This window comes from Nycticebus coucang, chromosome 11 (assembly GCF_027406575.1).
Source record: "Nycticebus coucang isolate mNycCou1 chromosome 11, mNycCou1.pri, whole genome shotgun sequence".
Classification (NCBI taxonomy): Eukaryota; Metazoa; Chordata; class Mammalia; order Primates; family Lorisidae; genus Nycticebus; species Nycticebus coucang.
This window is the reverse complement of record NC_069790.1, coordinates 121033689-121050041: the sequence shown is the minus strand read 5'-3', so window position 1 is coordinate 121050041 and position 16353 is coordinate 121033689. Positions and strand designations below refer to the sequence as shown.

The window sequence follows — 16353 nt, the reverse complement described above, 5'->3', positions numbered from 1 at the left end:
CAGAAGGGCGGTGACCAGGAGCTAGGGCTTGGGGGAGGCAGACAGGGAAAGGGGAGATGTTGGTCAGTGGGTCAGTGCTACAGTAACACAGGATGAGGTCCTGGTGACCGACAACTGCACAGCATGGTGACTACAGTGAGTAATAACGTGTAGCTAAAAGAGAGGATTTTAAATGTTCTTACTATAAAGAAACATGGATATGGTAAACTACGCTGATTTAATCATTAATGCAGTAAACCTGTATCAAAACATCACATTGTACCCCATAAATATATACAATTATTGTCTATCAATTAAAAATAAACTTTTTAAAAAAGCAATTGGTTAAAAAAAATTTTTTCTAGAGCCAAAGCAAACTAGAGAAGGTGAGACTGCTTGGGCTGGAGCACCCCAGCCTGTGGTGGGAGTGGTGAGCCAGACCTGAGCCTGGCTTGCTCTTACTCTTATTTCTCCCCTTTTTTCTTTTTATTCACCTGAAGAGAGCAGTCTTTTTTTTTTTTTTTTGAGACAGAGCCTCAAGCTGTCAGCCTGGGTAGGGTGCTGTGGCATCACAGCTCACAGCAACCTCCAACTCCTGGGCTTAAGTGATTCTCTTGCCTCAGCCTCCCAAGTAGCTGGGACCACAGGTGCCCACTGCAACGCCCGGCCATTTTTTGGTTGTAGTTGTCATTGCTGTTTGGCAGGCTCAGGCTGGATTTAAACCCGCCAGCTCTGGTGTATGGGGCTGGCACCTTAGCCGCTTGAGGTAAATGCGTTGAGCTATGAAGAGAATAGTTTTAACCTGACTTGCCTAAGGGGACAGAGGCATTTCTTCCTCACTGTCCAGCTGAAACCCCATCTAACTACGGCAGGGTAGAGATGCCATCTGGGAGATCTAGGAGTTATCCAAGAAAATGGAGGATCAATGCCTGGCATGCACATGGGGGGCGTCAGTACCCAGGATGGGCATAGAGATCCGTACTCAGGATGGATGTGGGGGTGTCGGTACTGAGGATGAGCATGGGGTGTCAATACCCAGAATGGGCATAGAGGTCAGTACACAGGATGAGTGTGGGGTGTTAGTACCCAGGATGGGCATAGAAATCAGTACCCAGGATGGACATGGGAGGTGTCAGTACCAAGGATGGGCATAGAGGTCAGTACACAGGTTGAGTGTGGGGTGTCAGTACCCAGGATGGGCATAGAGATCAGTACCCAGGATGGACATGGGGGGGTGTCAGTAGAGGATGGGCATAGAGGTCCCTACACAGGTTGAGTGTGGGGTGTTGGCACTCAGAATGGGTGTGGGGCATTTCTGTTGCTGCCTGTGGGAGGAGCCCTATTCCCTAGGTAGAATTTTGTCCTGAGAAGACTCCCTTCAGGGGTGCTTCACACAGTGGGGGGAGCCTTACTGCTTGTCACTGCTATGACCCCCTCCCTTGGGTTTGGGAGTGGGAAAGTGCCTGGCCATTTGGAGGTCAGGAAACATTACCTGACACCCACAGCCCCTCCCCGTAGGATCAGAGCCCAGGTAGCTGGAAGCAGGTGATAGACAAGAAAGAACTTGAAATCCCGGGTTCTATCTCAGCTCTGCAACAAATTATTTGTGTAACCTTGGGCAGATCAATTCTCTTCTCTGGGCTCCAATTTCCTTTATCTGTGAGATGACAGGTTGGCCAGATTGGACAGCACCATCTGGGTGGCCCCTTCCAACTTTGATGTCATCAAATCCTGTGGTGAAGCACAGGGTTGGAAAGCTTAAGCCTTACTCTGTTCTCCTGGCCCTCCCCAGGTCTCCTTCCAGCCTGAGAGTTCCATCCTGAGTGCTGACAGCCAGGCCAGCCAGGGCTATTTATGGCTTGGTCTGTGTGTGCCCTTCCTCTTCTCCCACACCGAGCCCCACCCAGCTTGGGCCCAGCGCCTACCTGCCCAGTCATCCAGCGGCATTGCCCAAGCATTGTCCCCAGTCCTCCAGCACCAGCTTTCTCTCCCAGAATCTAGTCATGCCCAGGGGAAGGAAGTCCCTTCCCCCCTGGGAGCACCATCTGGGGTGCCTACCCTCAACCCCTACCTGCCGGGTCTGGGGACTCCAGTCCTGCCCAACCCAGGGGACCCCTCGGTCATCACCACTGCTCTGCCGTGACATGGCCCTGCAGAATGCCCTCTACACTGGGGACCTGGCAAGACTACAGGAGCTGTTCCCTCCCAGCAGCACAGCAGACCTGGTGCTGGAGAGCCAGGCCGCCGAGCCTCGCTGGAGCAGCCATCAGAGGGGTGAGGGACAGCTGGGGGCCTGAGAGTCGGGGACTGGCTGAACACCTCAGGTACACAGGTCCCAAGGGCTTGGAGAAAAGGAAACTCCCAGGCTGTTTCTCCCCCACCCCAAAGCTTGTCCAAGATCCTAACCTTTGGCCCAGGAACTAAGTCATGTGGAGCCCAGAATAGCTCCTGCTGAATGCCTAGCCAGCTCAGACACAGAGCTTGGGGCATGGGGACCCTCTGTCTCTTTCTGTCTGGGTTTCCCTCCTTCTCTCTCTATGCCTTTGGCCTCTTCCTCTCCTCCCCACCACCCTTCCACTTCCCACATGCTCATGAGCTGGTCCCCAGAAGAGTGTGGGGGACAGGGAGAGCCCCGAGGTGACAGACATACCCTCTGTGCCAGGCTGGTGGAGAAGCCCAGCAGAGGGGCTGAGGAAGACCCCGAGGCTGGCCCGGGACCCATCGTCACCCGCACAGCCTCGGGACCTGCCCTCACCTTGTGGCAGGCAGTGCTGGCCGGGGATGCGGGCTCTGTCTCCCACATCCTGGCAGACTCCAGTACTGGCCTGGCACCTGATTCTGTCTTTGACACCAGCGACCCGGAGCGATGGAGGGATTTCCGCTTCAACATCCGCGCTCTGAGTACGGGCCAGGGGCATGGGGCTTTGGAGTGGGAGAGGGGCGGCTACAGTGGAGCTCTGGTTGCAGTGGAGCTCCAGCTCCTGCTTCCTGCCTCTGCCCATTGCACCCTGTTGGTTGGCAGCTCTTTATCTCCTCTTAGGAGCTAAGGCCTGTGTCCCCCCTCTTTCTAGGACTCTGGTCTCTGACTTATGAAGAGGAGCTGACCACCCCTCTGCATGTGGCGGCCAGCCGTGGCCACACAGAAGTTCTGCGGCTGCTGCTGAGGCGGAGGGCGAGGCCAGACAGTGCCCCTGGGGGCCGCACTGCTCTGCACGAGGCCTGTGTGGGAGGCCACACAGCCTGCGTCCATGTGCTGCTGGTGGCGGGAGCTGACCCCAACATCCCTGACCAGGATGGAAAACGGCCCTTGCATCTCTGCCAGGGGCCTGGCATCCTTGAGTGAGTGACCCCTCACATTGACCCCCAGTTCCACTCTGAGGGGAGGCAGAGAGGCCTTCTCAGGGAAGGCGAGGGGGCATGTTAGGGCTGGCAGCCTTGGTGGACTGGGGCTTGGGGTGGAGGTCAGGGTGAAATTCCCAATTCACCCATTGGCCCCATGACTTTTGGAGTGGCCTGGACTTTGGGCCATTTTCTGGTTTCTGAAGGATAGAGGAAGGCTGTGGCAGGGGCCCAGTTGATGGTCTCTGTTGGGAAATTATCTAGATTCATGATGGGGAAGTGGTGCTGCTTACAATTTTAATGTTTTCTGAGTTTACTCTGTGTTTCAGGCCCTGTGCTAAGTACAGCAGCAACTAAGGCATGTCCTGCCCTCAGGGGATCCTGTCAGGCTGCAGAGGGCAGTGACCCCAGTTGGGGCCTATTGTGGTCTCTGTGTGCAGGGCCTGGTTTTCAGCCAGGCAGGTCTGGCATCTCCTTATTGGCAGGGCACCCTCAGATAAATGGGATCAAATGACTGTCACTGACCAAACTCACAAGAAACTAATGAAAACACCCAGATGTGTCAATGTGTTATTTACTGTTGGCCTAAATGATTATGATCTATGCATAAGGAACCTGGAAGAATAAGTCCCACTCACAATTTATTTTTATTTTTATTTTTTGCAGTTTTTGGCCAGGGCCAGGTTTGAACCCGCCACCTCTGGTGTGTGGGGCCAGCACCCTATGCCTTGAGCCACAGGTGCCGCCCCCCACTTACAATTTTTTGATGAACATGGAATCCAGGCAAAGGGAGCCTCAGCAAACTTACGCACTAAGTCTGCATATGATAGATAGAGGGCCTCTCTCTGCTGACCGCACACCTGCTGGATTCTGCATCTCGCCTATGAACGATGCCAATTATTGACTTTTGGAGGTCCCTTTAATGTAATCTCTTCCTCTTGTTAGCCTAATCAGCCTCCAGAGGATTCCATAAACTTAATCCTAGTACTGTTGAAGATGTGTTTTATACCAGTGTGGTCAAACAGGAATCTAACGTGCGCCACATACGCAATTTAGAATTTTCTAGTAACCCTAACATAAAAAAAAAAAAAGTCTGAGGGCAATGGCTCATGCCTATAATCCCAGTACTTTGGAAGACTGAGAAGGGAGAATCACTTGATGCCAGGAGTTTGAAACCAGCCTAGGCAAAAATTTTAAAAATTAGCTGGGCTTGGTGGTGCATGCCTGTAGTTCCAGCTACTCAGGAAGATTGCTGGGCCCAGGAATTTAAGGTTACAGTGAGCTGTGATCAGGCCACTGCACTCCAGCCTAGATGACAGAGTGAAAGGCTATCTCTAAAAAAAAATTAACAAGGAAAAAAAACATGTAAAATTAATTTTTAAATTGCATTAAAAATATCTACAAAATCTCCCACTTTATCCATTTTTAAGTTTACAGTTCAGTGGCGTTAGGTACACTAACATTGTTGCATAACCATCACCACCATCTATCTCTAAATTTTGTCATCATCCCAAACTAAAACTCTGCACCCATCAAACATTAACTCTTCTCCCTCCCCCAGTTCCCTGGCAATCACTATGCTACCTTTTGTCTCTATGAGTTTGACTACTCTAGGGAGCTCATATAAGTGGACTTATATAGTATTTGTCCTTTTGTGCTTGTCTTTTTCTACTTAGGGTTCATTCATGTTGTAGCATGTCAGAATTCCCTTCCTTTTTAAGGCTGAATAAATATAAAATATTCCATTGTACACAGATACCACATTTTGTTTACCCATAAATTTAACACGTGGGTTGCTTCCATATTTTGGCTACTGTGAATAATGCTGCTATGAACATGGGTGTACAATCTGTGAAATAGGTGAAATTATTAATTATAATAATATATTTAACATATATATCCATATGTTATTTTATTATGTAAAAACTGGAATATTTTACATATTTTTATTGTAGTAAGTCTTCAAAATTGGTGTGTTTTTAAAACTTACAGCACATCACAATTAGTACTAGCCAGCTTGCAATTGCTTTTAGTAGCCACATTTGGCTAATGGTTACCACTGGATAGTAAAGTTCCTTACAATCCCAAATGTTTAGTTCTGTGTTCTTGTCAGCTCCTCTGAGGTCACATCCAAAGATACTTTTAAAATTATTATGGAGCATTTCAAACACTTAGAGAGGTAGACAGGATAATCTAAGGAGCCCCCATGATCCATCCCTGTCTACACCACATGACTCCTCCGCCAATTGCTGCCATTTTTGAGCTCTTATGATGACGGCCTTTCAGGCTTTATCTCACATGTTGGTCCCAACAACCTCATGAGATCAAGGTATTATTGATTGTCCCCATGCTACACATGAAGAAACTGGAGCTCAAAGAGGCTAAATCCCCTTTGGGGAACACATTAGTGCCACTTGCAATCTTCTGTAGGAACCATATTGGAGTGTGTCTGCTTGGCCAGTTTTGGTCTTGCTCTTCTTTGTCCCATTGCCCCCATTTCCATCTAAGCCCGCTCCTGCTCCTCTAGTCCCAGCATGAAGAGATTTCCAACTGCCCTGCTGCTCCGGGACTCCAGCACCAGTTCCTCCCCTTAGCAGCTGCACAAATTTGGTTGGGATCCTCAAACCCTGCAGAGACTCAGTTTCCTCATCTGTGACTTGAGGCTCATCAGAGAACCTACTATGGGAATGTCGTGAGGATTAAACCAGTTAACCCATGTAGAGCCCTTAGGAAGGTCCTGTTCTGAGTGATAACTGCTGTGACTTTTACTCCCATTGAGGATTTGGTGAATTATTCTAGCAGAAACTATTTGAATGTTAAGAGGACAGGCAGGATGGAAGATGAAGGGAGACAGAACTTAGAGCCCCCAAGGCTCCCTGCCTTGTTCACTTTGCTTAGATTGCAAGGAAGGCAAGGGGTCTATGCCTGCTTTCCTCCCATCGCCATCTCACCCTTACTAGGTGTGCAGAGCTGCTCCTGAGGTTTGGGGCAAGTGTGGACGGTCGGTCCGAGGAAGAAGAGGAGACTCCTTTGCATGTGGCTGCCCGGCTTGGCCATGTGGAGCTGGCAGACCTGCTTCTAAGACGTGGGGCATGCCCTGATGCTCGTGATTCAGAAGGCTGGACTCCACTGCTGGCTGCCTGTGATACCCGCTGCCAGTCTCCTGCAGATGCCGAGGCTACCACCGCCCGCTGCCTCCAGCTGTGCCGCTTGCTGCTCAAGGCTGGAGCAGATGCTGATGCTGCTGACCGGGACAAGAGGCGGCCCCTACACCTGGCCTGTCGTCGTGGCCATGCTGCTGTGGTGGAGTTGCTCCTGTCCTGTGGTGTCAGTGTCAATGCCATGGACTATGGGGGACACACGGCCCTGCACTGTGCTCTGCAGGGCCCAGCTGCAGCCCTGGCCCAAAGCCCTGAGCATGTGGTGCGGGCTCTGCTCAACCATGGAGCTGTCCGCGTCTGGCCAGGGGCCCTCCCTAAGGTACGGGGACCAAAGGCAGCAGGCAGGCCACCATTGTGAGGAGACAGGGAGACCTAGACCTGTGCTTCAGCTTCCTTTGAAATGCAGTCCAGAACATTGTGCATATAGATTAGCTCCTTCTCTCTTTCCTTTAATAAGTAAGCAGGCTCAGTGCCCGTAGCACAGTGGTTATGGAGCCAGCCACATGCACCAAGGGTGGCGGGTTTGAACCTGGCCTGGGCCAGCTAAACAACAATGACAACTGCAACAACAACAACAAAATAGCCAGGTGTTGTGGAGGGCACCTGTAGTCCCAGCTACTTGGGAGGCTGAGGCAAAAGAATAGCTTAAGCCCAGGAGTTTGAGGTTGCTGTGAGCTATGACACCACAGCAATCTACCGAGGGTGACATAGTGAGACTCTGTCTCAAAAAAAAACAAAAACAAAAAACAAGTAAGCAAAGCCCAGATAGGGTAAAGGCAAAGACAGATCAGCAGGAAATGTGTATTGTGCACACATGTGTATGCATGTGTTTATATGTAGGTGTGCACGTGTATTCATGGTGTGCGTGTATACATATGTTCATGCACATATATACATGTGTATCCTGGGTTTGTGCATGTATGTGCGCAAAGGGAGGCGGACGGCAATGGGGCCAGATTATAAAGGGTCCACAAAGACAGGAGTCAGGGCTAATGTGGGTGATGGGTATTGTTAAAGGGTCTTCATAAGGGCATTTGAGGGAGCACTAACTGGTAGTAAGGTCAGTTCAGTGACAGATACCCGGACATAGGAGTGGATACTCCAGGGAAAAGCATGGGCCTATCTCATGAGGCTCAAGATCCCCCAAACATCTGCAAACAGATGTGGCCCTGCTTTCTGAGAGCTTAGAAGTATGCACACCCCCAGACCAGCTGCCCATAGTCCCACTACCTGTGAAACGTTTCCTACTGTCAGTTTTCAATTTTTATCTTACTCTATATTAATTTCCCCTGAGTAGGTTCTATTAGGGCCTATGCTTCTGACGTCTTGGCGGGGAGGGGGGGCGGAGGGGGGAGGAGATGGGTAAGGACTCAAGACACCTTCTCAGAGGGTGGCAGAAGCGTGTCCCCTCTGGCCCCACCTAGGGCCTAGTTTTACCTAGCCCCACCCATCCTGGACCCACCCATTCTGTCTCCGCCTCTCCTCTTTGCTCACAAACCTAGAAGCATCTGTCTGGATTCCTAAGCAAGACCAAATAATTAAACAGCCCGAGAGTTCGGCAGATTGGTCTCCCCTTTGGGAAAATACAAGAAAATCAACAATTAACACTAATTAATCTCCTATTAACACTAGATAATTAGGAGACGAGCAATTCCCTGTAATCTGAAAGCGGCTCTGACAGCTAATGATTTCCCCACCAGGCAGGGTGGGAGGACTCCAGCAGTAAATGAATTTCCCAGTACCCCACTGGACGCCCATAAGCCCTTCTCCACCCTTCAGCCTGTCTCTGGGACTAAGGGGGCCAGAAAAGCAAGGGGCCCCATTTGCCCCTTCACAATCTGCAAGTCTTCCAGCCTTGGCCCCCCTGGCGGCTGTGATGAAATGCCAGCCCCAGCCAGTCCTCTAGGAGTCACCACATTGGACTTGGTCCCCAGGAGACCTGGACCTGGATCCAGGATCCAGCGTTGATGTTTGCCCATGTGACTGTATACAAGTCACTGAAATTATTTGAACCCCAAGTTCCTTGCATGGGATACAATTTCTCCCTAACAGGGACAAAAAACTTCAAGGGAACAATAGGACTAAGCGTAGCACTGACACCACATTAGACACTGTCTTAAGGGGTGTTGCCTGTTATGTGGGTTTCCTCAATCCCCTCAACAACCTTTGAGGTCAGTGGTGACTGAAAGTGCAGGCTCTGGAGCCAGGCACACTGCCTGGGCTTTCTCAGCTGGTTGCTTTCTTTCTGTGGGCCTCAGTTTCCTCATCTGTAAACGGGGGCTGTAACACAGTGCCTTCTTAAGGTTTGTGTGAGAAGTAGAGTTAATAAATATAAAGCCTTTGGACAGGGCATAACCTATTGTCAGTGCTCAACACTTGTTAGCTAGTGGTGCTCTCAAGTTAATCCAGGAAGCAGCCCTTGGTAAGCTTCTAGGCACTGTTCCAATATAAGGTGTCATTAGACATGGCAGAGAGCAGGGCAGGCTGTCACAGCTGCACAGGCTTCCCAGAGGAGGTAGGACATGGGATGGGCGGCTCTTGGAGAGAGAGAGAAGGAAGGATCAGGCATGGCAGCAGGCTGAGCACTTGAACAGGGTACAGAGGAGGGATAAACAGGGGCCAGCCTGACAGGCAGGCAGGAGGAGCAGGTAGAAAGGAAAGTCAGACAGAACCAGCCTGTTCTTTCCTGGTTCTGGAAGGACTGAGGTAAAGTGAGGCCTCCACACAAAGGGAGAGCACTGCTCAGGTGCATATCAAGGAGCAGGGCCTGGGCCTGGACTGTCTCCTCCAGGGGCACCTGCCCTGGAGATATGCCTGGTCTTCCACCTGCTCCACTACCCAAGGCACTCTCAACCTGCCAAGCAGAAGGGTCCCTTCTCCTCAGCAGGCCCAGGTTTTGGGGTTTTTTTTTTTCATTTTTTTATTAAATCATAAACACATAGATCATGTATACATTAATGCATGTATGGGGTACAATGTGCTGATCAGGCCCAGGTTCTAAAGCCCCTACTGTTACGTCCCATGGTGTGTGTTTGGGAGGTATGGGGTATGTACAGGAATGCTGCCCAGGAGGCTGTACTTAGCTGTTTCAGATCTTATGAAGCCCCTGTGCTCACTGCCTGTGATTTGAGATCCAGCAAGAGATGGCGTAGAGCAGGCATCCTCAAACTTTTTAAACAGGGGGCCAATTCACTGTCTGTCAGACTGTTGGAGGGCCAGACTACAGTTTAAAAACAAAACAAAACTATGAACAAATTCCTATGCACACTGCACATATCTTATTTTGAAGTAAAAAAACAAAACGGGAACAAATACAATCACACCGCCTCATGTGGCCCGCAGGCCGCAGTTTGAGGAGTCTTGGCGTAGAGGAAGCATGGACATGCTCATGGGTACCGAGGGCAGACACAGGCAGACATCAGGTATGGTGTCGTTGGGACTGTGGTTGCCTTTTTGACCAGCAGATGCTCCCTTCAAGGGCTGCTCCACTGCCTTGGCTGCCAGCTCAGAGATGCTTCTTGGCCACTCTGTCTAGGATGGTGCCCTCACTCATATGCACAGTCCTCTGACCCAGCTTCATTTTCATTGTAGCAGCAGATCTGTAAGTAATAGGCCTAGGCATGTGTTATGTTTTCCTGCTGAAATAGAAGCTTCCAGATGACAAGGACCTTGTCTATCTTCCTCACTGTTGGATCTACAGGATTGGCATAGAGTTGGCCCTCTGTAAACTTTACTAAATGAAGAAATGAAAGAATGAATTTGGCTCCAATTGCTCCTACCCTTGCTCCTACCAAACCTTCCACTGCTGCCACAGGCAGTCCTTGCTCCTGAATGCCATTAAGGCCCCTGAGTTCCATTGCCTTCAGAGGCCAAGCCTCCCTGTGAGTCCCTCCCTGACCACCCAGTCCCCCTCCCATATGCCCCTCTTGTAGCCATCTCTAGCTCTTACTTTGCATTGGGAAGGTTCTGTTTTATACAGTGGTGGATCTTTTTATCTTCCCAGAGCTCCAATCACAGGCCAGGGACCCCTTATGATCCAGCAGAAAATTCAGCATAGAGCCTTGTAGAGGCAGACAGGAGAGGGGGATAATGTAGTATCTAAGGGCAAGCCATGCTGCCAGGCCTGGACTGTGGGAATGAACTGTAAATTGAGCAGGTAATTTAACCTCCCCGCACCTCAGTTTCCTTTGGCTGTTAAATGGGAATAATAACAGTCCATACCTTGTAGGGTTGAGAATTATAAGTTCATACAAGTAAGGTGCTAAGAAAAATATCTAGCATAGCATAAGTTATGCATGACCGAAATGTGTTCGTTTCCTGAGGCTGCCACCATATAGCACCATAAACTGGATGGATTAAAACAGAAATTCATTTCTTTACAGGCTGGAAGTTCAAAAACAAGTTGCTGGCAGGGTTAGTTCCTTCTGGAGGCTCTGAGACGGAATCTGTTTCCAGTCTCTCTTTTAGTTTCTGGTGGTTTCCTGCAATCCTTAGTGTTCTTTGGCTTGTACATGCATCACTCCAATGTCTGCCTTTGTCATCACATGGGTTTCTCTGTGTATGTGTCTGTCACATTGAATCAGGGCCCATTCTTGGGCCCAAACTTGATTATTATTTACGAAGATACTACTTCCAAATTAGGTCCTATTCATAGGTACCAAGGGTTAGGACTTCAGGACATCTTTTGGGAGATAAAGTTCAACCCACAACAGTTGTCTAGAGAGAACCATCTGGCCACCCTGCATGGACTGATTGGGGACCTGACGCATCTCTGCCTCCTCCAGGTGCTAGAGTGCTGGTGCACGTCCCCACGGACCATCGAGGTCCTGATGAACACCTACAGTGGCATGCAACTTCCTGAGGAGGCTATGGGCCTGGTACCACCTGAAACTCTGCAGGTCAGACTCCAGGACCCTGAACACAGACTCACTCAGCCTGATCCCAAGAGATACTCCCACTCCCTAAATGGCAACCCTATCAGTCCCACATAGAAATTGCCCAGTTACCTGTTCATCTCACAAGAGAAGAGAACTCAGGGTGTGAACTCCTAAAACATACACTGCTTCTGAGAGGTCCCTGTAGACACCCCACCAGTCACCAGCCTACCCCTGTAATGAGGGGTGGGTGTCACTTATCCAAGGCAGCTCCTGGCTAAGCCCTGCCCTCTGCCCCTAGAACCATCAGCGTTTCTACTCTTCCCTCTTCGCCTTGGTGAGAAAGCCCAGGTCACTGCAGCACCTGAGCCGCTGTGTGCTCCGCTCCCACCTGGGAAGCTGCCTGCCCCACGCCCTGCCCCTGCTGCCCCTGCCACCCCGGCTCCTTCGCTACCTGCAGCTCGATTTTGAGGATGTGCTCTACTAGGTGAGCCCTGGGTTGTGTGGACGGTGACAGCCACTGGGGGTGGAGAATGGATAGGAGGCAAAGGAAGGGTTGAGGGAGGGCCCTGGCCAGAACCAGTCCACTCCTGGACCACTGGACATCTCTGAATCCAAACCTCTCCTTCCAGCTGTCCACTGCCTTTTGAGAGAGCCTAAAAGCAGATGCCTCATCCTGTGGGGGGTGTTTCTCTGCACCACGTCAGGGAAGGTGGCCCCGGCAGCAGGAGGTCCTTCTCTACAGGCAGATGTGAATGCTGTGATTCCCAACAGAGAAAGGCGGACAGACCTCTGCAAGCCAGATGATGTCTGATGAAGAGAGTTAAGACTCATGCAAATGATACTTTCCTCTTGGGTCTCTCCTGAAGCCCCTTGCTAATCTGTGCAACCCTTGCATGTGCATTAAAAATCTCCAGGCTGCGTTTGATGCGGTCTCCAACAGACCATCCTCTGAGCTGGCTCCTTCCCAGGAGAGTCAGGATGGGCAGACTCACAAGTGCTCCATATCTGTCCCATAGTGCTGGCTGTGTCACTTCCCCTTTGGTATCTACCAGCTCTTTCATGTACCCACGAAATGAAGGAATGGCCCCCAGGTGAGACAGTGTTAGATAAGCCTAAAAGATGTGCAGACGAGGGTTTCAGGTAGGCAGAGCTGCTGTGCAAATAAAGGCAGGTGGTGCAGAGAGTTGAGGTGAAGGGAGGAGGGAGGAGAGCCGCCGGGAAGGTGGTGGCCAAGCATGGAGGATAATAACCATGGCTCAGGTGAGAGCGAAAAGCCCAGGTCTAGAAAAACAAAACCAATTCTATCATTGCCTGACACTGTAGGTCAGGGAGCACCCCAGGCAGACCTGCTTCCTGCCACTTTTCATCTGTTCCTTCCTTAAGTTTAGCTCTGTGACCTCAAAAACACTGAGCTAAGAGTTACATGACTGGTTCTGGTCTAACTCTGTCGTTAATTTCTTGTGGAACATAAAAGTCTCTTGCCTTCCGGGCTCAAGTTTCCGCATCTGTAAAGAGAAAGAGAAGGAGAGTCCTCTGGTTCACTGAAGTTCCAGGAGTTTAGGAACCTGCCGGAAAGAGGTTGCCATAGAGCAGCCAGTCAAGTGCACTGTGATCGCTGACGTCAAGGGTCGCCAGGCAGAGCACCCTGGGCTCGCTCCAGAATGCGCACGCGCTGGAGCTCGACTTTCCCGCCAATCGCCGCGTGCGTGCAAAGCTGTGGGGGCGCGGCGGCGTGGGGGCGGGGCCGGGAGGGCGCGAGGCCAGAGCCGCCAGTACTTGAGCGCAGATCTTGGCGTGCATGGAGCGGACAGGTGAGGAGAGGCAGAAGGGAAAGGCTTGGGCCCGGGCCCCCACCCTGGCCTAGCTCACCTCTCGGGGACTGGCCTGTCTGGACTTCAGGTACAAGGCAGCGGCTTTGGGCAGGGCTGGAGGTCGGCAAGCGGTGGAGGCTCTCGGTTATGGAAACTCCAGCCCCTGACCCACAGGTCCCACTTCACAAGGTGACGGTCAGGGGTCAGGAAGCAGTTTTCCCAGAGGCGCGTTGGCGGGAAACTGCCTCGTTTGCCTCCCTGCTGATCTCGTCTTGTCCCCAAGTGAGGCTCCTGGAAGAATGTCTTGCATTCACTTTTTGTTCCACATCTGGTGAGGGGCCTGCTGTGTTGAGGCGCCGTGGGCCGGGGAGGCAAGGCCTGTCCTCCAGTCCCCACTGAGTTGGCTTCCTGGTGGGAACAGGGAGACACTGAGCAGACTCGCAAAGTGTCAGATGTTGGTGAGCCTTAGGAGACACGTGCAAAAGGATAACGTGACAGAGCGGGAGCCATCTGCAATTGAGTGACAGGGAAACCTACTCTGAGGAGGGGAGGAACCTGCCAAGTGAGCAGAATGAGGCAGAGTAGGGAAGGGCCGTGAAGGCATCTGGCTGTTGAGTGGCTAGGGGCGGGAGGCTACTCGAGGTTGCTGCAGCTGATATAGGGGGCTGAAGAAAAGCGTGTGGGGTGATTCCCAGTTTTTTCGCTTGAACAACTGGATGGGTGGGCAAGATGAGAAAGGAACAGGAGGCTCGGCGCTGTAGCTCAGCGGCTAGGGAGCCAGCTACATACACCGGTGCTGGCCCGTTCGAACCCGGCCCGGGCCAGCTAAAGAGTGACAACAGCAACAAAAAATAGCCAGGCGTTGTGGCAGACGCCTGTAGTGCCAGCTAATTGGGAGGCTGAGGCAAGAGAATCGCTTGAGCCCAAGAGTTGGAGGGTGCTGTGAGCTGTGACATCATGGCATTCTACTCAGGGCGACATAGTGAGACTCAAAAAAAAAAAAAAAAAGAACAAGAATCAAAGGTCCATGTTGGATATATTGAGTTGAAGCTGCCCCTTTTTTTTTTTTTTGACAGAGTCTCACTCTCTGTCGTCCTGGTAGAGTGCCATGGCTTCATGGCTCACAGCAACCTCAAACTCTTGGGCTCAAGTGATCATCATGCCTCAGCCTCCCAAGTAGCTGGGACTACAGGTGCCCAGAAAAACGCCCAGCTATTTTTAGAGACCGGGTCTCATTATTGCTCAGGCTGGTCTTGGACTTCTGAGCTCAGGTGATCCACCCGCCTTGGCCTTCCAGAGTCCAAGGATTACAGGCGTGAGCCACTGCTCTGGCCTAAAACTATCTATTAAACAACCCAAGGAGGCTGTGTGAAAAGGGTATTTAGATGTATGAATCTGGAGTTTGGGGACAGGGACAGCCCTGCGTGCAAAGGTGTAGGATCACTGGTGTGTGAAAAATGTGTATAGCTTTCTTCTAAGAGAATCCTGACTCTTAAAGTTATGGCTTTCCCAAGAGTCCTGTTTATGAATTTTGATGGAAATTCCATTTAATCCCACCCACTCTGTTTATTTTGTGCTTCCTGAGCCCAGACCTTATTACTAGACATAAGGCTATGAATGAGCCATGCTTCTGCCCTCAGTGAACCTTCAGTCTAGTCTGAGAAAGAAGTGTGTGAACAATTAGTTAGAATACACAGAGCAATTGAATGAATGCAAAATAAATGTGGGAGCAGGAGCTGAGGACATGAAGGGGAAAGTGGGGTATAGAGGAGTTGGGATCCCGGAAGACTTCACAGAAGGAGGGTATGCCTCCCCTAAAGTGACTAAGAGTGGGAGGGAGATTTCTGACCTTATAGGGAGAGCACTGGATCACCAGAACCCTTTTTAAGGAAGGAGAAGGGGAAAAAAAGCCATGTGGAACTGTCCGTATAAGGGGGTTGTGCCTAACTTCACATGTTGTCCCCTTTAGTGTGGCAATGTCAGGAAGGTCCTTTCTGAGGTTAGACATTTAAACTACTTGCAAGCCAGGAAGCTCCCTCCCCAGCCTCCTGGCTGTTGGTCCCGCAGGCCCAGAACCTCTCCCCGGTAATTGCTTTCCGTAATGTGTTTGCTCCAAACCAATTTCACGCCTCCATGAGGACTCCGCCCTGCACTGGAGGCACGGACCTCCCTACCACCAGCCTACCCGCGCGTGAACGCGTGGGCTCACACATAACGCCACACTTTTAACACAGCAGATACGCAGGATTCAAGCACCTAGACACATACATAAACCTGCACGCATGCATACCAGACTTTAAGACACTCATGTACAATCCCCTCGTCCAACCAAACCAGTGCGCTGGCGGTTAGATACCCAGAAGCGCCTAGCGCTCTCGTCCTGGGACTGCTGGGTCCCCTTTCCTTACCCTCGGCGCGTGTCCTAGACCAGCGCGAGGGGGCGCTGCAGCACGCCGCACTTCCTTCGCAGTGACAGCAGTTAAGCGCTACTGCCACCAGAGGGTACTCGCGGACAGGGTCTAAGGATGCCCACGGTGAGGTGAGTGAATCCAAGGTATAGATCCCTTGGCTTTGACTTTAGAATACTTTCTTAGCATCCTAGGTGCTTATTGGAAATACACGAAAGAGAGACCACATGATGAGGCCTGACATAGTCACAGGCAGAGAGGGTAGATTAAAAAAAAATAAGATTCCTCTGTAGGAGCATTTCCCAAACGTAGAGAATTGAGAGTAGGACAAGTCAGAGCAAGTGGACAATTGAAGCAGCACTTTTAGAATTCCATTTTAGACAATAAGGTGTTTGATCATAATGGACCTGTTCAGGGATTCAGTAGGAGAACCACGGTTTTCTGCTGGTAAAGAAAGGCACCAGCTCTGTTCAGATTTGAGGAAGGCAACTGTTCTTGGTACTGATGGGAGACTAAGAAGCAGGTTTTGTAGTGTTACTGATCTGGGAAAGATGAGTCTCTTCCATTCTTGGCCATTCTACTGTCTATTTAGTGCAGGAAAAACTCATGTTTGGAAGTTGTTTTCTCATATTCACTTGATCCTTGCACGGGCTTTTTGAGTAGGCAGTGTATATGATACTTGTCCTCTCTCACAGATGAAGAAGTTAAGTCAAAGAGAGGCCAAGTTCATTTGACCCATTGAGGGATCAGGACAGGTACTTGCCTCCAGGTGTTTTTA

At 50.8% G+C, this 16353-nt stretch overlaps 1 protein-coding gene across 4 annotated transcripts; it reads left to right on the top strand.

Annotated features, from left to right (window-relative positions):
* The first annotated feature begins 1869 nt into the window (after nucleotides 1–1869).
* On the top strand, nucleotides 1870–13078 carry ASB10 (ankyrin repeat and SOCS box containing 10). 4 transcript variants are annotated; one of them, XM_053553832.1, is made up of 7 exons: nucleotides 2004–2303; nucleotides 2642–2880; nucleotides 3051–3318; nucleotides 6279–6621; nucleotides 11264–11377; nucleotides 11655–11840; nucleotides 11986–13078. In XM_053553832.1, exons 1-6 carry the CDS (start codon nucleotides 2137–2139, stop codon nucleotides 11838–11840), a joined length of 1317 nt encoding a protein of 438 aa, XP_053409807.1. In that variant the 5' UTR covers nucleotides 2004–2136; the 3' UTR covers nucleotides 11986–13078. The 4 variants fall into 4 exon arrangements, with proteins under 4 accessions (XP_053409806.1, XP_053409807.1, XP_053409804.1 ...); XM_053553829.1 differs by having other exon boundaries at nucleotides 6279–6798; XM_053553831.1 differs by lacking the exon at nucleotides 2642–2880 and having other exon boundaries at nucleotides 1870–2253; nucleotides 6279–6798.
* The last annotated feature ends 3275 nt before the right edge of the window (nucleotides 13079–16353 follow it).